The sequence below is a fragment of the Pleurodeles waltl genome, chromosome 5 (assembly GCF_031143425.1).
Source record: "Pleurodeles waltl isolate 20211129_DDA chromosome 5, aPleWal1.hap1.20221129, whole genome shotgun sequence".
In the NCBI taxonomy this organism is placed as follows: domain Eukaryota; kingdom Metazoa; phylum Chordata; class Amphibia; order Caudata; family Salamandridae; genus Pleurodeles; species Pleurodeles waltl.
This window is the reverse complement of record NC_090444.1, coordinates 157,789,302-157,816,705: the sequence shown is the minus strand read 5'-3', so window position 1 is coordinate 157,816,705 and position 27,404 is coordinate 157,789,302. Positions and strand designations below refer to the sequence as shown.

The window sequence follows — 27,404 nt, the reverse complement described above, 5'->3', positions numbered from 1 at the left end:
TGCTGCTATTTTCATTTATCTGACCTTGACCGGACTGGTGGCGAGTTTGTGGACCAGCAAGCCCACATTAGTGTGCTTTAATGGACGTTTTGTGGATGAGAAGTTCAGCCGCTTCCTGCCCATCTATATAGTCTCTGGAATCTGCAGCATTGATGACAGAACGGAAAGCTTATTCGGAACAAGAGAGATATTGGGTCTATGATGGCCTTATACCTTCATCCACAAATATTAAAGAAGAACATGTACAAACTGCCTCAAGAAGCAGCCCTTTAGCTCCAACACATCGCTGTGTTTAGGAGGTGGAACCTCCTTGTAGAGGTTTCAGAAAATAAGACCCAACTGAGGTGCTTGGGAAGGTAAACCAAGGACCCTAAATAGAATTGTGTGCCTACATCATTGGACTTTCCTATTCCAGGATATGGGATCACTTTTACCTCGTGGGAAGATGCGAACTGTTTGAGTAAGGTTCAGCGTGTAGCCAACCCCTCCACCCCACCCCCAACCATGCTAGTTCCCTTTCGCATTCTGTTTGCCTTTAAGTGATGTGGAAACCAAGCACCAAAAATGGATCAAGTTGGAATGATAACATTAGTGGTGAAATGATTTGGCAGTGATTTATTGGGTATCTGGACCGCCTAGAGAGGATGAGCGTGTGGGTGATGTATTTCATATCATTAGCAGAATATGGTTAACAAGTAAAACCCTAAATTAAGTTTTGCAACTTGTGGTTATCCACACCCCTTTTGGATGTTAATTTCCAATCTATATACCCTTTGTCAGATCCATAATGAGCTGCTCAGCTCAAAGCCCCATCTTTCCAAGTTTATTTTACTTATTTGTGGGGTGCTTGGAAGACGCGCTTGTTACCTAGGCCTTGAGGGGGCAGCCTGTCATATTGAGAAGAACTTAGTTGAGGACATGTAAAGCAAATGTTATTTTGAAAGCCATGTTTTTCGGTGTGTCTACAAAGCATTCATTTCATAAGCTGGAGGTAATGACATTATTATCGAATATAGGTATCACAGGCTTCGCTCGGGCGAGTGTTGTCATAATTGTAGTGGTGATTTCGGACCATTCTTGTGTAGGGGGTTGCAGACTAGGATCAAAACATTTTTTTTTGTTGTTGTTGTATTTTGGACCCAGGGAAATAATGTAATGCCAATACCATTGAGTGTACATGGTCACATCTTCCAGCTCTTGAGGCGAGTATCGTTATCACTCTTGATACATGCACATGTCTTCTATTTTGAATGATCTGCAATCAAACTGGTGTAGATATATTTGCTATATTTTCCTGATATACTTGAAGGAAAGTGAAACAGTTGAAGTATATTTGTAAAATGCCAATCATTGCATTGCTATAAACGTTAAACTCCTGATGACACCCATTTGAGAGATGAAAGAGGCTGGTGTTTCTCCAGCTGTAGCAGGCTGTCTCCTGAGGCCTGCGCCCGGGAAAGGTGTTTCCTTGCAGAAGAACCGCATTGCCATATTCGTCTCATTCTTGAAAAACATTGTTGGGGATTGCGGAAAATAAAATCTAAGTGCTAATACCACAATGCCAGGCAAGAGACCTCACACCTGCCTCCCCTCACCTAAGAGTAGACTTGCAAAATGAGAACAGACAAAAGCTCACTAGAGAGCATCCTTGCTATCTTTCTGCCATTAATGATATTTACATACTGTGCATTAAAGTAGTCCTGTTTTGCAGACATCCATGTTTGGATAATGGACCTTATGTCCTCGTCTGAACAAAGGTGCTCATGTATTTGACTTTCCTAGATTCTGTGGCCTAGAATCCTATATGAACATAAAAAGTTGGTCAAGAATTAGAAGAAATGATTAGATCACAAGAGGCTTTGTTGTGAACAAATTCATGTTGTTGATGGAGTTTTGTGTATGGCCAACGGTCTGTGGAACCCGTCCCTGCTGCCTGTGCCCTGTACTCAGGGTTGCAGTCACATCTTAGCGGTATCAACATACTTGTGGCACAATTGAGGTTTCCAGCTGTGGAAATCCATGGCATCTTAACTTTTGTGGTGGAGGCATTTCCCTGGAGAATTTGAAAATACTGTGATACAAGAAAGGCTCAACCAATCCCAGTGATGCTTCCTATGCCCTCTCCATGTCTTGCAGGCGGCACGGGAGTTCCTTTGTTCAGTGGTTTTGAAACTAGCTGGCCTGCCTAGTAGCACCAGACGGAACAAGAATCTGACTGCTGTGTAATGAATCCGTCGGTTTTCATGCAACTTCCATAGTTTATTGTAAATAGAAGTTAGAATGGGCCACTAACTCAGTATGTTCCCTTCGACGGTTGATGAGCCTTGGGTCTTGCTTGTTCAATGTTCTCAATAGTGCAGTTAGCTGGAAGTCTCTGTTGGTCCTCGGATTGGTGGTGGTCAGTGGTCAGCACAGAAGCTTCTGCTTTGTTTCTTTTTAGGCAACAGACATTTCTGAATGTCAATAAAACTCCCAGCTTTGTTGTTGATGAAGCTAGAAAGGGTAATATTTCCATTGCACAACTGCTGGGATGGGCCTTTGGGGATTGTTGGCTGCCTGTCCCGTTTTACATATTGTGAACTCATGGCAAGTGGTCTTCGTGGTTTGAAAGACACGTTTTGCTTTGTCTTACTCGGGTATGCATTTATGGAATTTGGTCTTGGTCTTTCCCAACTCTTCTTTCTCGCCAAGTTCTTTCTTCACATTTAGGAGTTATTCCTGGAACGAGCACCTGCTTCAGAAAGGAATTGTTCTCGAGGGGCTGTTGATGGAGAGAAGTGTGAGGGGTGTGAAGAGAGAAGAGCCCAGTTTCATCTTCAGATGGTTTGGTTTAGGGCACATAGGTTTGCATTTATGGGTACTCTTCTGTCCTCTGAGAGTATCTATCATTAAATGAGCTGATGGCCCGCCAGTGTATGTCCACTTCACGGATTTCACCCAGTACTGTTGAGTTATGTCGAATTTAGTCTAAATTATTACTTTCCTGTTTTGTTCCTACAAGCATACACGAATGTGCAGAAAACCATCAGCGAATTATAGAAAGTTAATAAACAAGCATGTCATAATTCCATTTATTATGCTGTTATAGGTTTCGTTCAGAAATGTTATCCTGTCCATTCCAGCAGTGGTGCGCATTCCTGCCTGCACCCAAGTTTGCGACCAACTGTGAATTTAAAGAACTATCATTTGAATTAATCATTTCTAGTATTCACATATATAAATAGATTCATCAGATCAGAGAAGTCGCACCACGAGCTTCACCTTCTTTAAGACATCATGGCTTCCTTTGCGTGCATTCAAAACGTGTAAGCGCATCGGCCTGCAGAAGGCCCATCTGCAGCCTGGACAGCATTAATATACACTAATAGTGTCTGTGCTTTACATTCAGAGCTCGGCTTGCTCCTGTTCTTCACTTTGAGAAGGAAGTATTTCTTGTGGAGCAGTTTGACAGTGTCCGTAAAATGAGTAAAAATCAGCAGTTCAGAGAAACAGAAGAGAGAAGAGGAATTGAAGTTGGATTCGGAGAGGCCATTACTCTGCTTTGTGGGCTGACGAGCACTCTTCGGCTCGGAGTGTCTCGGAGCTGCGGAGGGTGGAGAAGGGCTCCAGGAATGCTTCTGGGGAATGTCACCAGTCATCCATCTGGCAGGCGGACATCTGTTTAATGTAGTTTCTTTTTCTCATGGGGTTTCGGGGGTCCCAAATGGGCTTACTGTACAAATCTACTTTGACAGACTCGCAGACGGCAAATGTTGCTGCGTTTCGATGCGTCTGAAGTTTCTTTTCGCTGGAGGTTGGGTTGGCGCGCCGATGGCTTTCTCTCCCCTGCTGACAGGAGCCGCCTCTTCCCTTCATGTGGCGGCGGTGCGTGGGCAGCAGGTCGCCTGCAGGTGACCCTCTGTACCTGCGGACATTAACTTTAATGGCACCTCTGTCCTGGGCTGCCCTCTGCCTCCAAGCGAGGACCAGCGCCCCCTGGCGGGCTCGCCTCGATGCCCTGCGCCCCCCGGACGAGCCCCCTCCTGTGTGCAGCATTCCTCTGGAAGCAATCAGAGGTGAATCATCCCAGTTTTTGCGGCGAGCCCCCAGCTCATTATTATTGAGAAATAGTTTCACAAATTGATAGAATCCACATGCACCAAACTGTCTCCAAACAAGAATTGTTGACAGCGGAAGCAGGGGCTCCTGCGAGGCTTGAACAGCAGGGTCACTGGAGCCCTCATTAGCTTCTCATGCCGGTGCCCTGGTGGGGAAGGATGTTTTCGGTGTAGCTAGATGTTCGTTTGTTGTTCTAGACAGGTCGGTCAAGTGTGTTTTATTTTTGCTGTGTTACATTATAATTACGCGGTATAGGTTTTTAGTCCGAGCTTACCAGGCACTGCAAGATGTTTGCTTGCAAAAGATTTATTGTGGGCTGACCCAAAACGTACAGGTGCTGACATCCCGCCCAGGGCTTACCATTGATTGGCTTTGTCACTCATTTTCTTGGCTGTTATTTTACGGCTTGGTCAGCCTTGTCTCATGTTGTTCTCCTCTTGCCTACGTGTTGCTTTCCTCCTTGTGGCTTCTGCCCCCAGACTACTGTGAGGCTCCTTCTTCCCCATACCCACGTCTTGTTGCTTCCCCCCACCCACTCGTCCTTTGCCCCCACCCTTGCTGCTCTTTTTTAAAATGTTTTTTTGCAGGGCCAGGCAGCAAATCATTGCTGGCCCTCCACAAAAGCACTTTTCACAAACTTACATGTTTTATTGACCAATTTACGTGGATCCCCCATCTCAAATCAGTCAATAAAATATAAAAGAAAATGGTTCCTGTGTTATTCTGTACGGGGTGTTGGTGTGGTGACGCATTCGTGTGCCTCCTGAATAACGCGACTGCCGACACCTTCCTCATTATTACGCTTTTTTTGTGCTGATACTAAATACCATCATAAAAAAAAGGCATCTCATCTTGCCAGTGCTCCTCAGCATCACCAAAAAGCATCGGCAAAGCCAGTAGGTCTCAAAGGCAAGACTTAGTTAATACAGCCAGTGAAGATAAAGTTTGACTTTGGGTGGTGAACACATTTTTTGTGTCTAGTGTCAGATTGGAAGAGCTAGCAAAAGGACCTCACAGAATATGCTTCCAAGAATGATTCTTGTAATCTTCTCACTTGTAAAATGGTCTGTGTTTCACAAAGTAAGAGCAGTGGTGTTCTCTAAGTAAACACCTAGAAATAGAAGTGTGCAGATTTGCAGCCTTTGTTTTGCGGTAGTTTTGAACTACCTAATCCCTTGCTAGTGTGGTGTGTCATGGAGGAATATTGTTAAATTGTGTATCTTGATGTTAGCTAACTATCTGCACTCACCAAAGTGAAAGCATGCCCTATAACTGATTATGAACCATCAAAGGTTTTGTCACTCCGGAGTAGATCTCCCTCGCCAGTAGGTGGGGCTGGCTCCGTCTCGGTGATGGAAACAGCGCTGATGTCACATCCTGGAGTCATATAGCGGTACTCTTTTGCCACAATGTTAGTTCTCGTTTTCTGTGGCAGGAGTCAGAGTTGCTCTCCATTAGTTTTCATGTTTTCTCAACTTTTTTCTTCAACCAAAAATCTCTTATGCTGTTCTTTTGGGATGTCGCCTTTAAAAGGCCAGTATAAAGTGGTGCAACCTGCGTCACATCCAGTGTCACGTCTGAATCACCCACGAGGTCTGCGTGTGGTCCTTGGGTGCGAAGCACGAGTCATGTGAGAAACGCAGCCTCATGCACAGTAAGGCTGTCAAAGAGCATGAAGCTAAGCCTTCTGTGGCGCACATGACAGGCGTGTGGTCCAACGCTGTTCACAGTTGAGGTCAGGCGCCGTCACGCTCTTCTCCATCCTCCAGGTAGTCTGAAGAGAAGGAAGCTCAAGAAGAAGAAGAGAAAGGGAGACGCCTCATCTCAAGGTCTGTCCTTCTCACAAGGTTAGGCAACTCAATATTCTGCACTTTGAGGGGAGTTCTTTTCAGTGCCAGAACTGGTAGATATCACTCCACCCTAGCTACCTTTACCAACAGAGCTACTGCCTCCTGCAGTGTCCATGCCGGCTCCTCTGCCCGGCCCAGCCCTGATGCAATTCTAGCTCTATCACCTACTCCGGATACCAATCCAGCATAGATTTCTCGTCCCTTGATAATGATCCTCAGGAATGGAACGACCCCCTTCTGGTGCATCTATGTGCCCCATTATGCAGTTGGTGGCTCCGTTTGGGAAATTGCTGGCAGGGTCGACCTTTGTACCACTGGATCCCAAAGGCCCTCCTCACGGTACACCACTGACGCTTGCTGAAGCCGCACAAGTGCCAAGCCCCCTGCGGTCCTCCATACTCGCTGATTCCCGTGTCAACACTGTAGCTGGGGCTGCCACCTCCACAGGAACAGGCCCTGAAAACCAAGGCCATTCTGATGAGATTAAGTAGGGAAGCGCAAAGATTGGCTGAAGGGCTCAATGCTGGAAGGGATCCCAGTGTCAACAGTCCTGGCAGACAATTGATATCTTTGAGTCTGATTCGAACCACATCCAGATTCCACAAGTAACACCTTTTGATGATCATGATAATGTCAGCAGTGAGGGAGCCAACGTGCTGCCCCATGGACCCTCTGATACAGTGGATTGTTTTGAACTACAAAAAGCCAGCAGTCTTGATACTTTCCTGGAAACAGAGATGGAGTGTTCCTCAGGGCCGCCTCCTCCTCAGTAGCCTACTCCCATGTAGCCCTGAGGAAGGCAGCCGAGATGTTAGCACTGCCTATACCCACAGTAGGAACTGTCCTACATCTTAACAGGTACTACGACCCACATCCGTAGCATAGGAACTGCTGCTGCCTTTTAACAAGCCCTTGCTTGACTCATCAAGGTGGCTTGAGGAAAACCCACTTCTGTCCTGGCAGTAAACAGACCGAACGTCTGCTGGCACAGACTGGCTGCATGGGACTCTGCCTTTTTGCTGACACTTCCCTTCTAGAAAGCTTGGCTCCAGAGGCTTCTTCCTTCAACAAGCAGAATGCTGGGACTTTTCCCACCGCTTCCCCAGACAGAGAATCTAAGAAATTGGAAGGGGGAGTGGAGGTCCGTTCTGCGGGAAGTTTAGCCCTGCTCTCCATGAATGCCACACTTATGTTCGCTAGGTACAACCAGGCAGTGTAGGAAATGACAAACATCAAATGAGGCAGTTTGTAGAAGAGATGACCAGGTTGCCTCAAGGCAGGATGGACAGAGTAGACTCAAATCCAGGGCCTTTGGCTGATTGGTAGCCACAACACGTCATGCATGGCTGAGCTCCACTGTCTTTTCTGGAGACATGCAGACACGTCTCATGGATATTTAATTTGATTGTTCTCCCCTGTTTGGTGGATAAGCTGACTCAGCCCTGGAGCTGTTTAGGGCAACCACCCGATACTTCGTACTAGTGTCTCTACCCCAAGACTACACACAACATTGGAAGTTTTGGTATTGTTTTATAAGGGTCCCCCTTTCACCAATGCTAGCTCTTTAAATTCTTTGAACAGCCGAGCCATTTGTTCCTGCATGGCAGGGGCAGAGGAAAAGGCAGACATGCCCAGCAACCTCCTCATCCTCCCTCATATCCCTTGTAAAGCTGCTTTAGTTCCTTCTTAGGTAACAAACACAGCCAGTTGGGGGAGGGTATACTCCTTTCTATGGACCCAGGTGGCTATTACTAAGGACCAGCGGATCATTCTGGTTATAGAAAGGGGATATACCCTTTTCTTCCAACAGGCCTCTCTAAGTTTATTCCCCTCAGTTACTTCAGTCGGAGGATCACCTTTGGCTTCTGCAGCAGGAGATTGGGCAGATGGCACTGAAGAGGATGGTGGTCTACTTCCAATTCGAGATCTCAGGCTTTTGAACTTTTACATTTGGAAAAATAGAAGATGCTGACCCAGACTCAGGTACTTTTGGCACAGGCATTGGACGACTGGATTGTGTTCCTCGACCTGTAGAATGTAGCCCATCTGTGAAGGTTATGGATATCCGTGTTCCTGGACCTCAACAATTAACTTCTGAATTCGGGCTCACCACAGCTGATGCCAGACCATCTAAAGACCACATCATCCCTGCTGTTTGCCTCATGATTTTCCATCAACCTGCCCAAGTTGCATTTAGAGCCCTCTTAGTACCTCCTTTTCATAGTACACCACGCAGCATCCATACAGGCTTTCCCTCCTATCCAAAATGTCCTGGACATTCATATTGTGATTCCAATATTTTGGGAGGAAGCTTGAGTTTTAGTCCTGATGGTTCTTCCGTTGCTAGACCTGCTGGCTTCTTGTATTCTACTAGTCACGCATGCATGCATATGAGGGCTCTCTGGAGGTCCTTCTGTTTCCAACATAGTGGTCTGTTGGATATTACAACAGTTCCCCCAAACACTGCACTGCATTTGCTATAGTGGTCAGAAGAGGAGAATCTAACACCAGAGAGTCCATTTTGCCAACCGTCACCAGTGGCCACAGTAGTGACGGATACATGACCTTGGGGTGGGGTGCACATCTGAAGATGCTTGTGATCAGGAGGCTCTGGTCTCTGGAGAAGCAGGTGTTGCACATCAACCTCCTTGAGCTGCGGGCAATTTGCTTGGCCCTCAAAAAAAACTTCCTACCCTCCATTTTTGGTCAGCGCATCCCGATCTTGAAAGATCACCTTGCTTATCACCAACTACCTGTCAGGCTACCACCTCACCATAGCTGACAGGCTGAGTTGACGTCATCTTGGAGACTACAGGTGGTATCTTCATCTATAAGTGGTCTAGACCATCATCTCTCTTTGAGGCTCTCCACTGGTGCACTTGTGAGAATGTGCAGTGTCTACTGCCACAGTTTTGTGCTCTCCAGTTCCATTGTAGGAAACCTTGGAGGATGCATTTCAGTTGATGAGTTTTTTCCCTCTTCACTATGCGTTTCCCCCGCATACTCTTAATTCCATAGTTACATCGGCTTGACACTTACAGAACATCGTCATTACATTGACGAGACAAGAGCTCAGATCGGGCAACCATCTCTTTGTAGAATATTACAGCAACACGGGCAAGGCGACTTACAAGAGGGCCTTTTGGCGGTGGACTGTCCTCTGCACTAAAATGTTATGGTTTTGCTAAAAAGGGATTGTTGGAGGGAATCTATGCTCATTCCACTGGAGCAAAGTCTTCAAAATCACTACTTGCCAGGTAAGCACCCATAGCGGAGATTTGTCACCAGTGAATTGTGCCTCCTTTACCACTTTTGCGAAGCACTGTTGCTTGGACAAGGAAGTGGAAAGGGATGGCCATTTTGCTTATTCTATGCTGCAGGATTTACTTGTCTAACCGTTCCTTCAGACCCACAACCTGGGAAGAGGGTACTAGTCTGGTATCTATTCAGAAGGTGAGTAATTTGCAGGTACATTACCCATCAGAAGGAAAAGTTGCTTTCCTTTGGTAATGATCTTTCTGTTGGATGCTCTGTATACTTGCAGACTTCTCATTCCACCCACCTTCACGTTCTGAAGGATGGGTATAAACTCTTGAAAATGAATGATTCCATCTTAGTTCCTTGCATAGCACATCGATGCTGATGTCTCTTCCTCTTAAGTCAGATGTCTTCAATCTGTGGGTCGCGACCCCCAGGGGGGCCGTGGAGTCCTGGTAAGGGGGTCGTGCATTCCCTCAGCCATCATAAAATGCTTCTGCTGAATTTTTATTAATTGAGTCTCCTGTGCAGTGACATGAAGCTGCACAGATAGCTAAAGAATCCTTTCTGCTAGGGCGCCTGCTTCCTGAATGAAATGCAAATGTGAGCTACGAGTTGATCTGCAAATGGTAAAATATACAAAATGATTCAATCACTCAAAGCTTTGTGATGACAAAGATTTGTTCTTTTTGAGTGAGTGCAAAGAGTTAACAACTGGGCTGGTAAGTGTGTGCTTTTAATTGTAATTGTATATAAATAGTGCTTAATACCCCTGAGGGTGTGTTGACGGGACAGCTATTAAAAAAATGTATTACATATGGTCTGGTATTACTTAAATCTACATTTTGGAAACACCATTTTATCTTAAACCTTTTTTGTGCATTTTGTAGTGGCCTATCTTAGACAGTGCGTAATGCAAATATAAAATAATGACTTACATTTTCACAGTGCTTTCTGTCACAGGCTGTGACCTTGTGGCACTAAAAATGCACAAGTCACTATTCTCCACTGCACCAACCAAAATATTATTCTGTGTTACACACAGACCTCTGCAGTGCATTAACTAATATAGGTTTCATAATGCACTGAAGTGCATTTCCCAATGAGTAACCACTTTCTTTTATTTATTTTTCTTTTAAGCCGCCTGTTATTTTATATGTAGGTACCTGACGGTGAAAGACCTAAAAAAAACGGACAGAATATTTTGGGACCTATTTATGAGAGGCTTGCACCACCAGAGCATCACTTTTATTGGGGCTCCGTCAGAACAAGCCTCTCAGTCATACCTACGAGGCGACGCACAGCCACCCTAAGCGGCTTTGCATGGCCTCATAGATATGGAGTAAGTCAAAGCAGTGCAAGCCGCTGCGGTGCCCTACTCTGTGTCAAGGAGGTGTTTCATGGGCGTTGCAGTGGGAGTTCCTATGCAACACCCATGGATTTTAACACTGTCCAGGTTTTACAAAACAACGTAAACTGGAGCAGTGCCAAAAACTTACACAGACATAACGCGGAGAAATGTCGTCCTTTCTCCTACTTTTTTCCTCTTTCCATGTGTGTTGCACTCTGCTGCACACATGGGAAGAGGAAAACACCTCTCAGGATGTTTTTGTACAGGAAGGTGCCACTTCCTGGACAAAAACAATCCTGCCTACGTTGGCGCATAGCCGCCATTTGTGCGCATGGGGTACGGACAGGAATGCACTATATTTCATAAATACAGTGCATACTTGCCCTTTTATATTTGGCTAGTGCAATGTAGCAAGAAGACTTGCGGCACTGCCCCACGCCAATTTCTCATAAATGAGGACCTTTGTTTTTAGCCACACCCTTGACCACGTCCCAACACTCACTGACCTGTGGTTTGCTAAACACTGTTTCATATTATTTCCTCAACGAAAAAATGATTTGCAGTGAGAATTGGGGATGTTTATGATTGTCGATGAGGAGTACCAGGTTCTAGAACTTTTTGTCAGGAGGGGGGTCCTTAGGCCTAAAGTGTTTTGAGAGCGGGTCACGGCATCAAAAGGTTTGAAGACCTCTGCTCTAAGTACTTGTGAAGTATGGATGAGGAATTTGCAACAGATCACCAGGGTGGCAGAATATGGCTCCAGTGATCCACATCTGTGTTACTTCCAGCACTGACATAGAGCCAGTGACACCTACTGGTGAATGTGAGCTATTGCAACGTTTCATGATCCAGTCTGGGACCTGTGGCTATTCAAAAGGTGAGAAATCTGTAGGCAGCTAGAGTATCCACGAGAAAGATCCTTTAAGAAGGTAAGTAACTTTTTCAGATCACCTCAGGACACTGGAAACCCGCCATAATTAACTGGCATCGCAAGAAACGTGACTAATTGTGAGAATATTGATGAATTTGGTAGGGTTTTATTGGCCTTTGGAACTGCTTAAGAGCAGTGCGGTGTATCCATTTGATGTCAGTGGGGAGAGCATTTAAAAGTTGAAGTGCCCTGAACGGAGGGCATTTATTTTAAATCTGATTTCATAGAAAAATGACATGACTGAGTGACTGCGGAGTGCCCATTTTGGTATAATGTGAATCTTATTTGCAGGGGTATGTTGGCGCTATTTTAGAAATACATTTGTATGTGAAGCACAACACCTTGAACTCTATTTGTCTACTGATAGGTAGTCAATTTAGAACTTTGAAAGCACGGTCACTGATTCTTGTATTCTTCCTAAAAATTAGACAACCCAGCTGCAATAGAGGCTGTTGGGTCTGAGTGGCAGAAAGGTCCAGCTCGTAAGTCTTGCTTTTAGGATGTGCGGACTTTGGTGATGCTGTGTAAGTATTAGCAAAAAAAAAAAAAATTATATGACTCAACTGCTCTAATCCACTTTAAGTTCTTGGTGAGCGCACAGTAGGTTTTTTGTTACCAGACAGCTTACATTGTTATGGATGCTTGACCCAAAAAGTCCAATTTCAGTCCCTATTTGAGAAGATTTTTTTCAGAGACAACACAGATTTAAAAAAAAATAAAAAAAATCTTTAACTGTAAACGTCTGCCTATCTCCAAAGAATGTATGGGAAGTTCATCTTAGTATTGAGTTCACTAATAGTGTGGTGCGCAAAATAAAACATATTTTTTCACCTATAAATTGTCAGCCCATTTGCGTGCATTCATTTTGGATAAAAGATAGTGGTCCACCGCTGGACAAAAATCACCTTTTTTTCTCGCCTGACATGCAGCTAAGTTTGCTTGTCATCAGAAAAGGAGTAAAAAAAAAAAAAACGTCCCGTGAGTTTGTCAGTGGTTTGAGGTCTATGGTTTAACGTTGGGAGAGAACTTCTGACCTGGTTAGATAAGCGGGACAAAGACTGGTCCTGGGTACTTGAGATAATAGATAGTGACGGGGTAGGGCTTCACATTAACAGAACTGGCATAGCTAACGCATTCGCCACATATTATGAGGATCTATACAAATCTACAATGGCAGCCAGTGACTGTGAGTATTTCCTAAACGATATTAACCTTCGGCTGCTTTCTAGTGAATTGAGGGTGTCCCTGGATGCAGACCTCACTGTAGTTTAGATAGCAGTGGCCATAAGAGACCTCCAGTCAGGGAAGGCTGTGGGCCCCAAAGGGGTACCAGTGGAGCTCTATAAAAGAATAGTATGCAAGGTGGCCACACGTTAGGCATATTCCAGGCAGTGCGGAAGGAACTCTCTCTATCAAAAGATCAACGTATTGCAACAATAATTGTCATACACAAGACAGGTAAACCACCAACAAAATGTAGCTCTTGCAGGCCAATATCCTTATTAAACTTTGAGGCCAAAGCCCTAGTGAAGGCCCTTGCAAACAGGCTCCGTAATATCATTACAACAGTAATCCACCCTGACAAGTCAGGCTTCATGCCCCATAGAAGCACTAGGCACATCATGCGCCACCTGTACAGAGCACTGTATATGACCAGTAGCCCCAGTGCAGGGAAAACAGTTGTCATGGGCTTAGATGCCAAAATGGCATTTGACAGCCTCGAATGAAATTATATCTTCACATATCTGTCAAGATTGGGATTTGGTCCTAAATTTTGTAACTTGGATAAACTCCTTTATCAAAGGCCACTGGCAAGGGTTAAAGTGTCACGCGTGTTCACCCTACACAGGGGCATGAGAGAGAGCTGCCCTCTCACCCCCATGACAATTGCGCTGGCACTAGAGCTGCTTGCGGCATGGCTGCGTCAAGACCCACTGGGAGTGCATATGGGTGGCGACTGGGAGGAGCATATTTCTCTCTGCGGTGATGATGTGCTGCTCTACCTTACCCAACCAACCTTCTCAGTTGCCAGGATCCTGCAGTATTCCACATCTTTGGAAACCACTCGGCATATAGTATAAATTGGTCTAAATTCGTTATCTTTCCGCTGGCATGTGGTAACCCACGTCTTCCCCCACACGGTGAGGCGCCAGTGGAGCTGAACAGCTTTTAGTACCTTGGGATCCACATCACTAGAGACATGCAGGACCTCCTTAAAAGGAACCTACTCCCACAGATAGACTGCCTTCATAAAGATGTAGCACATTGGAGGTCTCTGCTATTGTCATTGATGGGCAGAGTGGCGCTCTATAAAATGTAATTTCCTCGCCGCCTCTAAATCTTCCAGAACACACTATTCCAGATCCTATCGGAAATTTTCTGGAAGATCGACCAGGCACTCCATCTCCGCCTTTGGAATGGTACAACCCCATGCATCGCCCAATGCAAACTCCAGAGAGGAGTGTACAATGGAGGCCTATCGGTTACTGTTAGCAGCACAAAAGGATTAATGGGCTTTGCAGATGGTAGTCTTCTCTGACTGTGAGGAGCCGGCATATCGATTGGTCAGGGCAGTGATGGGAAAGAAGGAGCATGTGTCAGCACTTTACCAGTGACGCAAGGAGTGTGTGCTGCCAGCTCACACCGACATGGTGGTATGGGTATGGAAGAAGACAACGGTGCACCGCGTTGGAAAGATGTACTTACTGAAATGACAACCCTCTGGGACAGTGATCTATTAAAGGAAGTAGGCAGGCTGACAGGATTCTCCAAACGGGGATTGATTGGAATCATGCGACTGGGTGATATCTGGAGAGACCAATCCTTCCTACCATTTGAGACTTTCTTGCAGGAATATGAGCTGGCCGAGTCTAAAAGACACAAGTACCTCCAGCTAGGTCATGCTCTGCGATGCCATATTGTAGAACGGGAACGATTACCAGCCGCCACCCTTCTTGAGGACAGACTGCTTACAGAGCATATACCATACTAGGCTATCTCAATAATCCATAGGAAACTAGTGAGTAATGCCCCAGACCCTCTGGTGTCCTTCCGGGAGGCGTGGTCTCGAGACCTGGATGTGTTGGATGACAGTGATTGACTGAAGCATTGTAGAGCTCCTGGGAGATAGCTATACATGGAAGGTTTCGGCTCATATGGTTAAGAATCCTACGTAGATCCTACTTCTCGAGGGCCCCTCCTGCACAAATTAAGAGGGGGGCCGCCACCCCCTTGTGCCTTCGAGGCTGTGGGCAGGAGGGTTTCTTTTTTCATATTCTATTGGCATGCGCAGTGGTACAATCTTACTGTAGGGCATTAGTAGACAGGATCTCTTGGGTCCTAGGACATACCGTCCCCATGAACGACAAGTGGATCCTACTGCAAATAGCAGGTGATTAAACTTGACCAAAACACCCAAACGTTTGGGCAACATTGGCAATGAGGGTTGCCAAATGTGACATTGCATGGTCCTAGGGCATGTCTGTTCCACTGCTACTGATAGAGTGGGAATCGGATCTAGACGGGTGTCAGAGGGCAGAGAAGATCGTTTATCAGAGCTGGGATGCCTCAAAAAATGGGAGAAAATCTGGGGGCAGAAGTGCAACTTTAAAGGCTCCGTGGACACTAGGTCTTAATAAAAAGGAAGAAGTCACAACAGTGGGGATGCTGTGGTTCCATTTTTCACCAGACATTACTGTAGGCCGTAAAAGTGCTGTAATGCCGCAGATCATGTATTCCTTTGTGGACAGTAACTACCGTTGCAAATATCTGCTGTATCAGTGTATACTTGCTGTACCACACGCTCCGTTTGAATAAAAAGAGTTTAAAAAAAAGTTGGGGGGGGGGGGAAGGGACATTCCAGTCCCCATGGACTCTAGAAAACCCTTCATCACTCTTTCACTGGGATAGGAACATTTGGAATATCTCCTTAGGTATCCCTTAGACGTGAGCCAGAATGACAAGCAGTGTGTCAAGAAGGTTGAATACAGCATGCTACCGTTCATCTGACTGGACCAGAGCAGCAGCCAGCGTGGTTTATGTTTCATACTTTTGTCTATAACCAGATTGAAAATTACTTAAAATGCTTTCATTTCCAAGAAATGAATGTGATTGAGCAAATTCTAATTTTTCCATTTTTTTTTTTTTTTTTTTGTGGCGACGGAGGGCTTGTCAAGTAGGACAATCTATTAAGGATATTATGGTCAAGGTTAAGCTTTTAAACAAAGGGGCCAGTGTGTATTTTTTCCATATTACTGGATGCACATCCGTGAGAAGTGAGGTCAGCAATAGCTGTATGTTTTTTTTTTTTTTTTTGCCTTAATCTGGTAGAATGTTTTACATAGGGCCAAAAGCCTCTGACGAATAAAAACATATACTTGGGCAATAGGTTTAACCAGTCCAATGTGGTATATTTCCACATCGTTAATTTTTGTCTGACCCTAGCATTTCAAACGGATCAAGGTTTCTTCATGCAGGCATTAAATATCAAGGTAAACATTTTTGTTGATTTCCCAATATGGGTTGAGTTCTTTTTCACTTGTAGTGGAGGTGAATGCTGGGGAAGGTCCCACTTGCATACCGAGAATAGTCATTATTCATAGTCCTAGTCATCCTCATCACAGTTCTAGGTCTAGGACAACATAATTAATTGCTCATTTGATATTGCTGCATGGCCCAGATAATGGGAGACCGAGAAATACTTTCTCTCACCCCCAGCCTGCACTGCAATATGTTCTGCTACTGACACCGAGTTTGCAGGTAGGTGTGCAAAAGGCAGAAACACTTGTGTAGGTGTTGCTTGCCTACTGCAAAATACAAGCGTTAAGTCAGGTAATCCCACGCAGCATTGATAGTTGATAGTTGCTCAATTTACCACTATACCACTATAAATACAAATGTGATGCCTAACCAAGAGCTAGTCGACTTCTTGTACCCAAGCCCGTCAGGGATCCCATTCTCCAAATCCTCATCTGTCATGCAACAGGAGAAATGACGGGAAGGATGCTGGGTAAGCTGTCCCTTTATAGCTGCTAGGTGGGTGAGTGGGTTCAGCATCCAGCTTACTTCCGGGTTACGTTTCTCTTGTCCTGACGTAGGAACACTTCAAAAGTAATTACTGGGGCTATTGCAGAAGGGTAATGAAGTGTGCTTGTCTGGCTTCTTTTAAAGATTGTTTTGGCCGGAAACTAAGGGTGCCACTTCCTGTAGAGAATTACAATTATTATATTAAGCCGATCCCTTTCTTGATTTTGCATGTATAGAATAAGCTAAGGTGCATCATTAATTCGGTCTCCCAACAGCTGTGCACAGTGCGGTTCGGCTTCTCATGTTGATTTGCTTTGAGTGCTGGGCCTGGCCTTTGGCTAAGCCCTGCTATCATTTGCATGGGTTGGCATTCTGCACCTTGTTTGTTGCAGGGCATGACTGTAGGTCAGGCCCTGCATCCAACCCCCCCACCACCACCACAGAGAGGGTTGACAATTAAATGAATTATATAAACAAAAACCTAAAAAAAATCCAGTGGAAAAAACAGATACAAAAAGAGTAACGGGCGAGGGAGTCTAGTGGTTGGGTCTGGAGGTGTCTCGGTTTCCCTTCCCCCACCCCTCTTCCTTGGGCATCGTCGACCACCATTTGGTACTTGGTCCATCCCCTGTGTGACATCAGACGACACCCCAGAAGCTCCTGTGCGTGGTAGCCAGCCATTTTAAGATTCTTTTTTACACCATTGGGTCTGGAAGCAAAAGGAGGAACTCTAAAGTTTTTTTAAACAAAGTCCACGAACCCCGAAAAGTGGAGTTTTGGGGGGGAAAATTACTGAACGAAAGGCAACCGGTAAAGAGAAAGGGGGACCTTCACTCACGCACTGTGGCGGTGGACCCTGCCGGAATACACACAAGGCTGGAGAGCGAAGCAAGGTAGTGGTCATGGAAAACACCTCATTTAAATTCTATCCGAACTGCTTTCACAAATGCGACAGCGCTAGCCGTGTAAAGCTTGCATCCTCTGTCTGCCGAGAGACCACAAGGACTGCACTGCACTGCATTCATGCAAAAGACACTCAGGGTGCGCCGAAACCAGAGGGAAGAGCGCTACACAGCAATGTACAACCAGAATCCACAAGCATCTCTGAAGGACCTGGGCCTATCCAGCAACGATGAAGAGCAGATCGGGGGCGCAGAATCAGTCCACGGAGGATCAGACATAGAAATCCACAAGGGGGTTGCAGAAAAGAAAGCGATAAAGGGCGTTGAAAAGAGGCGAGAAAAGGAAAATCTTGGAGGCTAAGATCCCCAAGAAAGTCACACAAGACAGCCCTGATGGCCAAGAAAACGAGGATCAGCCACCAACAAAGGATGCCCATGGATCCCAGCCCAGAGATACCAATGAAGGCAGAGGGTCGAAATCGATGAAAACCACCACGGCTCCAGAGACCCCAAAATAAACCTCCAGACCATCTGATGAAAAAACACCTACTCTGAAAAAGAGATCCTCTTTGATGCAGGATGTCAAAAGGGGATTAAAGGTAGAGAAGGAGAGGCAGAAATGGCAGCGGTCGTTCAACACAAGAAGGATTTTGACAATGCAACTAAAGGAATTGAGGATTCCTAGTAAGCCCCCCATTACCACACACATCAAAGAGGAAGAGGCTGCCTTAGAGGCCCCCGTGACACCAGAACCCCACGAAGAGGAGGCTGAGGAGGAATTTTATGACCCCGAAGTGGAAGAGGATGAATGGAATCACCTCAACACAGAGAGCTCAGAAGAAGATCAGCAACTACCCCTCAAGGCTTTCACCCCCTGACAACATTGCACTCTACAATAGGCTGATAAAAAGGGTAGCTGAAACGTATGGAGTGTCTCTAGAGGAAGAAAAGGGAGACTCATATTTTCTCCTGGAAAACTCATATGCCATCAAGCAAGGGAAATCTGTATCTCCCAGTGCTACCCAGCACACTGGACCAAGGCAAGGAGGCTGTCAAAGAACCTGCGTCAACTAAAGGTGTGACACCAAGGATAGGAAAGAAGTATAAACCTTCTTTAAAGGACCCCAAATACATCTAGGGGAACACAGTGGCAGACTGTATAATTGTCACTATTGTCAGAAGGAGGAGTAATGCGCACACCTCCACAGGCCTTCCTCCAGAGAAAGAAAGCAAGAGGCTGGACATCGTAGGGAGGAGGATGGAAAGAGGCTGCAACGCATTGGCGTATAGCGAACTCAAACACTCTCCTCAACATATATGGCCACCAACAGTGGGACAAGATTGAGGAGCTAATGAAGAAGCTACCAGAGGATAAGAAAAGAGTGAAAGCAGTCTTCCAAGAAGGAAAGAGTATCGCCATAGGGTGCGGCAAATACAGCGAGCAGACAAGTATATCCCCTCTCTGCCACTCCATGGGCCATATGTACAAACACATTTTCCCATAGACACAGAATGGGTAAAACCCTTTGCTACATCTGGCCCCATATGTCAAAATTACTCTGAAAGAAATCCCAATTTCCACTTACTTTCCATGGTGAATGTCTGCAGTATTTGAGCTGTGGGTCGACCAACAACCATGGAACCCTACCAGCCTTGGGACTTCATGAAACTTAGAGGACCAGGGAAATATGGAATGGTGTGACTTGCATGGATCCCAGCCATTTGAAGACCCACAATTCCCTGTGAATATCAAAGTATGGGAGAAAAATACTATTTTGTCAATATTTTGGTTACAGAAACCTCTAGCATTTTCAGCCAGTGGGCAAAGTTTTATCACCCACCATTCCCACACTCTCCAGTTGGGGGAAAGCTACCTTCTATGTTTGGGTCAACCTAACGCTCATGTTAGGAACTATAACCAAAACTATAACCATCTGAAGACCTCATTAACACCATATTGACTAAACTTAATCCTAAATTTTGACCTGTTCCTCTTGAGAACACTTGATCCACTCCCACAAGCGGAGCGTACAGTTATTATCGAGTAAAGTGTGGGACAGCTGAGTGGCAGGAATTTTGTGGCTTGCCATAAAATCCAAAGTTTCCCTCACAGAAATGTGCGGAAAAGCGATGAGTTTAGCCAAAGTTTAATGTTTACGGGCATTCTGGGTAAGAAAGCAGGATCTATGCAAGTCACATAACTTGGACTTTCCAGGGTGTCCGGTTTTCAGAAATGTCTGGAATTAATCTGCTTTCCTGTGTGCGATCTGAGCTCAGCCCCAAATACTGCAACTAGCCACATCTCCAGAATGGTTAAATTTGAAGAGCAAATGCCTGCTATTGTTCTTGTTGCACTTTGGGACCCCTCTTGGCCCGGGCAATAGGACTAGCCACACAAAAGTGGGGTAGTGTTCTTATTGGGGGTAGCGTGGGAACGCAGATTCGTAGAATGCTTGTTCTTTTCAATTAACAATCATTTTGTAAAGTGCCCTCTAATTCATATGACATTATGGGTAATCCCAAAATCAGAGTTGTGCAAATTACCATCATTCCTGGATTCATTATATTGGGTAAAATTAAAAAATGCAGAGGTTTCAGTCATAACTATTTTTGATCATTCGATTTTACCTTATGATGCATAATCTGTACACAATGAAAAATAATTATAAGCTACAGCTTAGATGATGGTTATGTTTATCACAATGTTAAACACTTTACATCCCTGCCACCAGAAGAGTCTGATGAACAGTATATTATTTTTGTATATTAGCCACTGGGGAAAAATTGCAGATGAAAAAGTTGTCACTTTTTTTTTTTTTTTTGTCCTACTTATTTTCATTTTTTAAATTGCAATGATTAGTTGATTTGACAAAACCAGTAGATTTTCACACCTACTTTCATCACAAACGTCTTGTAGATAGAGGTGACAAAAAAGATGACAAATTGCACAAACTAGTAGAAATGTTTTTTGCTTCTCTGTACCTGAGAGCAAGGAAAAAGGTGGTTTTAGCACAGGACGCATTTTGTTATTGTCATCTTTCAAGGGGAAAAAATACACCCTTTGCATAGCTCCTTTTACAGTCTTTCCAAAAAGTCCCACATTTTTCCACATTTTGAAAATGTTCTTGTTCCATCCAGGCAAACAAAAAAAAAACTTGGGTAGAATCCCAGCATGTAAGGAGAAATAGGCAAATTCCACCTGAATATAGTTTGTCGGGGGAAAAAAGTTATGGAGACTTGAGTGCAGACTACCCCAAACATCCAAAAAAGATTCATTCGGTTGGGGAAAATATCAGCACCTATGGTTTAAAAAAAAAAAACATTTCTTTTGTGTTATGTGTAACACCAGTAATAGTAAATCACCCGAACTCCACAAATATCTACATTCATTTTAACAATCACAGTTTGGTGTGAAGTATGTATTAACCCCTCCCCCCCACCCCCGAGTCTTCCCACTTACACAATCCCATTACAAAAAGCAATATGAGGCAAATTGTCGGAATGTTAATCGTCATCTGAGATCGGGCTCCTATGCATGAGTTGACCTACTTCTTGCAGCATTAAGGGGAGAAGTAGATTGGAGTATTTATAATGTGTGTTTCTGTGTTTGAGCATACAGACATTGCTTGAATGCATTGTTTTGTACATACACTTTTTTTAAAGACAAAAACTCAAAATTGCAACTACTAATCACAATTGTGTTTAATACAGTGTATAGTGAGGAAATGCAATGGGCACTGCATATTCTCTACCAAACTAACAAGATAGGGCCCGCCATACACTCTGGTAGAAACGCATACATATGGGTTGGGAAAGGTCCTTTTCAGTACCACAGATTGGAAGTTTGGTAAAGTACCACTCATTGAACGGTACCACTCTGCTGGCGGTGGACCTGACACCAAGAGTAAAAGTATTATCAATAATTAACTACACTGACAAATACATTTCAAATAGGGAGATAATTAGCATAAAAATAAGAGCAGCTATACAGTAGTTCTATTAAGTGCCAAAGTCCTAATTCGCTACTGCTGCTTCAAGCTGGTGGGCTACACGTGATCACAAAACAGTTGGGTTTACACCTTTCATGGCAGGTAACCTTGTTACACTTGAGGCTATGTTGAGTTTGTCGAAATGTCTTTCTCCAGCTATATTATTAGTGGCAGCTGAATTTTCCACTAGATTGATGATGTCATGCCCCAAAGTACATAATTGCAACTATCTGATAATCTAGACCAATAGTATTTCTACTTTAATGGGGCTAGTCTAATTAAATCCTCTCTGCGGCGTTTGATCGTGTTGATCACCAGATGATATAACAGCATCTTGTGACCTTTGGTATCTGCAGTACAGTATTTTTGTGGCTTCTAAATTTTCAGTTTGAATGATCAATACAAGTTAAGGTAGGTCCCTATGCTTCAGATTTAAATGTTTAATAGAGTACCACAGAGGGCCCAACTACTTTTTCATTTATATATTGTCCCATTCGCCCATTGAGTTCAGTCACTTGGCTTTTCTCAAATGACACCCAAGTTCTCTCTGCGATGCATCGGACATCCAGTTACGCTGCTGAACCATTTGTAACTGCTTGTAGAAATTACAATATTGGATAGCTCCTACCCACTTTAAAACCAAAAGTTGGTCATGTTTTGTCAAAGAACTGTCTGGAGTTTTTCTTTCTTTCCCAACTTCCTTGGACAGATGCCCAGACACGCCCACATCATAAAAGCTTGGTTAAAAAGTTAAACCAATATTAGACAGTGGAGTAGTAGGTTAATTTGTTCGCCAATTCCTGCCCAGTTCATCTTCCAGTTTTGAAGCGCCTGTTTCTTTTTACTAATTAACAAAGAATTCAGTTGATTAATGCCTTCATCTTTGCAAGACTTGACTGCTACAATGTCCTCTATTTCACATTCCATTAATAACCATTTATAAAGCTTGACTTAACAAACTGCTGCAGAAACAATGACATCGAACATGGGACATTTGGATTCTAACACACCTGCTCTGGCCACATTATACTACTTTAAATCATTGTGTCTTGTGCATAAAACAGTTTATTATCTGTGCCACAATCCTTTGTCTGGTAGGTTTTTACAAACAATATTTGGGCACTGAGGTCGCAAAATCAGTATTTTCTTAACATTCCACGATTCAAGCAAACTTCCCTTGAAGGTCGAGCATTCTAAATTTCGGCGCCATAGCTTTGGAATGAGACGCATCTACAGCTGAGATAGGATTCCTTTCTTTAAAGGTTTATGAAATTACTGAAGATCGGATAGTTTCCCATGGTGTGTAAACAAATACCAAATGACCAGTGCCTCCAACTATGTTCTTGTCTGTTTACTGTCCACAGTCTTGCAAAGCCCCAGTATTGAGCAAAACACGTGTTGGCTAGTCATCTAACTAATATGTTCACAATACAAATAAATATGTAGTAACTCACTTCCTAGGTTCACTTGTATACTTTCTGACATGACTTCCTGTAAATTTAAGTATATCCGTGACAATGTATTTGTCTTTATTTATTGGGTAGTTGTAGCTCATTACTGTAAACTGAACCCACTGGGAAAGAGGGCCTTACCAAGAACAGATACACCATAATTAAATTTAGGTCTGCAATAGGCCAATATAAGATGGTTGAAAAGGTGTTGAGGACCCTTTATATATGTACTCTTTAGTTTTCCATACTACCATTGTTCTTTTAAGTTTTTAATAATTTTTGTGAGTATTTTTCTAAATCCAGGGCCACGCAGTGTCAGGATATCGTCAAATGTTTGTCACTCCTTCCCAGATACTAAAACAAAAATAAATAAAAAACAGATATTGTCCTGGTTTATGGTTGCTTGTAAATTAAAATTGTTTTCAAATAATGTATAGTGTCTACTAAAATGTTAATGTGCCACTAAGTTTCCTCCGTAAATTAACACATACTCACAACGTTTAACTGAAATCAAGTTATATTTTTCTCTTCTCACAGATTAGATCCCATCCTCAGTTCGGTGATCTGTGCCAGCGAGCTACTCCCGATTCGTGCTGCCCTAGTTGGACACTCGGAAACTATATTGCGATTCTTAATAACAGATCATCCTGTCAGAAAATTGTAGAGCGTGATGTTTCCCATACTGTGAAGCTACTTCGCACATGTGCCAAATACTACTACAATGGTACCCTGGGGTCAGACTGCTGGGATATGGCATCCAAGCGAAAAGACCAGCTGAAGTGTACAAACGTGCCTCGTAAATGTACCAAGTACAACGCCGTCTACCAGGTTCTTCACTACTTGGTGGACAAAGACTTCTTAAGCCCAAAGACAGTCGACTATGTCGTACCAGCTTTAAAGTACAGCATGCTTTTCTCACCAACAGAAAAGGGGGAGAGCATGATGAACATTTACTTGGACAATTTTGAGAACTGGAACTGTTCGGATGGGATAACCACCATCACAGGAATTGAGTTTGGGATCAAACATAGTTTATTCCAGGATTATCTTTTAATGGATACTGTGTATCCTGCTATTGCCATTGCAATTGTTCTTATAGTCATGTGTGTATATACTAGGTCCATGTTTATCACGCTAATGACCATGTTTGCAATAATTAGCTCTCTAATTGTGTCTTACTTTCTGTATCGAGTAGTATTTAAGTTTGAGTTCTTTCCTTTCATGAACCTTACTGCACTAATTATACTTGTTGGAATCGGAGCAGATGATGCGTTTGTCCTGTGTGACGTGTGGAACTACACAAAATTTGACAAACCCCATGCTGAAACATCTGAAACAGTTAGCATCACCCTGCAACATGCTGCTCTTTCTATGTTTGTTACCAGCTTTACCACCGCAGCTGCCTTTTATGCCAATTATGTGAGCAATATCACTGCAATTCGGTGTTTTGGTATTTATGCCGGCACAGCCATATTGGTGAATTATGTTTTAATGGTAACGTGGCTACCTGCAGTAGTCGTGCTCCATGAGCGGTATCTTCTCAATGTATTTGATTGCTTTCGAAAACCTCAGCAGCATGTATACAACCATAAACATTGTTGGACACTTTTGTGCCAAAAGTTCCAAGACCTTCTCTTTGCAGTCTCCGAAGCATCTCGGATATTTTTTGAAAAAGTTCTACCATGCATTGTCATCAAATTTCGGTACATCTGGTTATTCTGGTTTCTTGCCTTAACTGTTGGTGGTGCATATATTGTATGTATTAATCCAAAGATGAAGCTGCCTTCACTAGAGCTTTCAGAGTTTCAGGTTTTTAGGTCATCTCATCCTTTTGAGCGTTATGATGCGGAATACAAAAAACTTTTCATGTTTGAACGTGTCCACCATGGAGAAGAACTTCATATGCCCATCACCATAATTTGGGGTGTGTCTCCAGAAGACAACGGAGATCCCTTGAACCCCAAAAGTAAAGGAAAGCTGAAATTGGACAGTAGCTTTAATATAGCAAGCCAAGAATCACAGATCTGGATTTATAATTTTTGCCAAAAGTTGAGGAACCAAACGTTTTTTCACCAACCAGATGAGCAAGACTTCACCAGCTGCTTCATCGAGACTTTTAAACAGTGGATGGAAAATGACTGTGATGAGCCTTCTCATTACCCCTGCTGCAGCCAGACAAAATTTCCCTTTAAACAAGAAGTGTTTGAACTTTGCATAAAGAGAGCAATAATGGAAATTGAAAGAAGTACTGGATACCATTTAGACAGCAAGACTCCAGGTCCTAGGTTTGATAGAAACGATACTATCAGAGCTGTAGTTTTGGAGTTCCAAAGCACCTATCTTTTCACACTAGCCTATGAGAAAATGCATCGATTTTACAAAGAAGTGGATTCCTGGATCTCAGCTGAGCTAGCAACTGCTCCTGCGGGTCTCAGTCACGGTTGGTTTGTGAGCAACTTAGAATTCTATGACCTGCAGGACAGTCTTTCAGATGGTACTTTAATTGCGATGGGGCTGTCAGTGGCTGTTGCCTTCAGCGTAATGTTAGTTACGACATGGAATGTCATTATAAGTCTGTATGCAATCATTTCAATCGCTGGAACCATATTTGTTACAGTAGGTTCCTTGGTCCTGCTCGGTTGGGAGCTAAATGTGTTAGAATCTGTGACCATTTCTGTAGCTGTTGGCTTATCTGTGGATTTTGCTGTCCATTACGGGGTTGCCTACCGTTTAGCTCCTGAACCGGACAGAGAGGGAAAAGTAGTCTTCTCTCTGAGCCGCATGGGATCTGCTATTGCAATGGCTGCATTGACCACTTTTGTCGCTGGAGCTATGATGATGCCCTCCACCGTATTAGCATACACCCAGCTAGGTACCTTCATGATGCTAATAATGTGCATCAGCTGGGCATTCGCAACCTTCTTTTTCCAGTGCATGTGCCGTTGCCTTGGGCCCCAGGGAACCTGTGGTCAAATTCCTCTCCCAAAAAAATTACAGTTTAAAGCCTTTTCCCAGGCTCTGTCTTCGGGCACTGGAGAACAGGTTCAAAGCAAATTGCATTCTGGACTCAAATATCAGCTGGATGCAAGAGTGCCGACATCAGATGTCGAACATGAGCATTATGAGTTGGAGCCTCTGGCTTCGCATAGTCACACTACTTTGGAGAAGACAACATATGAGGATCCACATGCAATCTCAGAGCTACCTAATGGCAGACCCCAGAATGCAAGCATCCCCGTACTTGCACCGTATAACAAAGTAGAAGTTAATCCAGACCACAAAGCAGAGTCTTGTTCAGCTATGTTGCAGACATCTGTTGACGAGCACAGCATGTACGAGCTCCTACCACAAAACAGGGAGTGCGGTTGCCCAGGTGGATACCCTGAAAGGCGAATGAATTGGAACCCCCATTCATGTCAGCAGTTGGGTGATGGCTTTTGCTATCAGTGTGTGCCCTCATCTGGAAGTCTTCTGCAAATTAAACATTCCAGGAGTCCAGCTTTACCAGACCTCTCTGAGCTCATTGTGCACCCAGTTCAGCATTGCAGCTGTTCAGCAGGGGTAATCAAAAGGCCCATCATGCCGAATTCTCTGCCCAGAAATTTCTTTCTCCATTCAGTGCATCAGCTTCCGACCAATGAAAGTTTAAACAAGATGGATGGACAGAGTCTTCACTGTGCAGATGAGAATGTTAGGACTTTAACAACTGCAACACACTCTTCGCCTTTCGTGTGCAGAAGCGACGGTTCATTCATAACACCTTGCTCTTTCCTGATTGGGTCAGAGCGCACTCTGCAGCTGGCAAACCAAAGGGGACTCTACAAAAATGGATCAAAGTGCGAGTTCAGAGAGAAACTGGAAACCGTGAATGACACCGTAGACACAAGTGTATCTAAAATCAAAAAGAAGGGCATGACTGACCAGAACACTACACAGCCTGACTCCCTTCTGATTGCCAAGTATATAAACCAAAATGACCAGAATCTAACAATGAACTTTACTGCCAGGAAGTCTGGTTTTGAGCCTTGTCATGAAAGTTCACAGTGCTGTGACAGACGTCTAACAGTTAAGTGCAATTCTGCCGACTGTCAAATGCCAAACATTGAAGCCAATGTGCCTGCTGTGTTAACGCATTCAGAGCTTTCCAGCGAAAGTTTATGTTAATAAAATATATATTCAATCTTCTATTCATAGATACGACCTTATTTATTCATTGAAATATGTGATAAAGGCCGCATCAGTGACTGTCCCAATTCTCTTTTTGCCACTGCCTTTGTTCCCTAACAGCCAACTGTTTTTTTTTTTAATTCATTGTCACTTGATTCTCGTAATTTTTTATCCAAGTTTTGTAACATGCCAGTAAAGCACCTTGGTGTAAGTGTTGCATAAATACAATCTGTTACATGGGGGCTGTGAAAGGCAGCATGACACTATCTAAAACATCTAAAATGGCTTTCACCTGGTCGAAGGCCTTGGGATGGATGTCATCTGTGTAATTATGGCGAACAAGTAGGTCGAACCCAGTACTTTCATTGTTTTGAAACCGCTA

At 43.9% G+C, this 27,404-nt stretch overlaps 1 protein-coding gene across 5 annotated transcripts in view; it reads left to right on the top strand.

Moving 5' to 3' along the window:
- DISP1 (dispatched RND transporter family member 1) overlaps nt 1–27,040 on the top strand; it is a 499,375-nt gene extending 472,335 nt beyond the window's left edge. For all 5 annotated transcript variants that reach the window (XM_069233843.1, XM_069233844.1, XM_069233842.1 and 2 more), the window contains one exon: nt 23,393–27,040. In XM_069233843.1, coding sequence (XP_069089944.1) covers nt 23,393–27,019 — 3,627 coding nt within the window. In that variant the 3' untranslated portion in view covers nt 27,020–27,040. The remainder of the gene's footprint in view (nt 1–23,392) is intronic.
- Nucleotides 27,041–27,404: the final 364 nt, after the last annotated feature.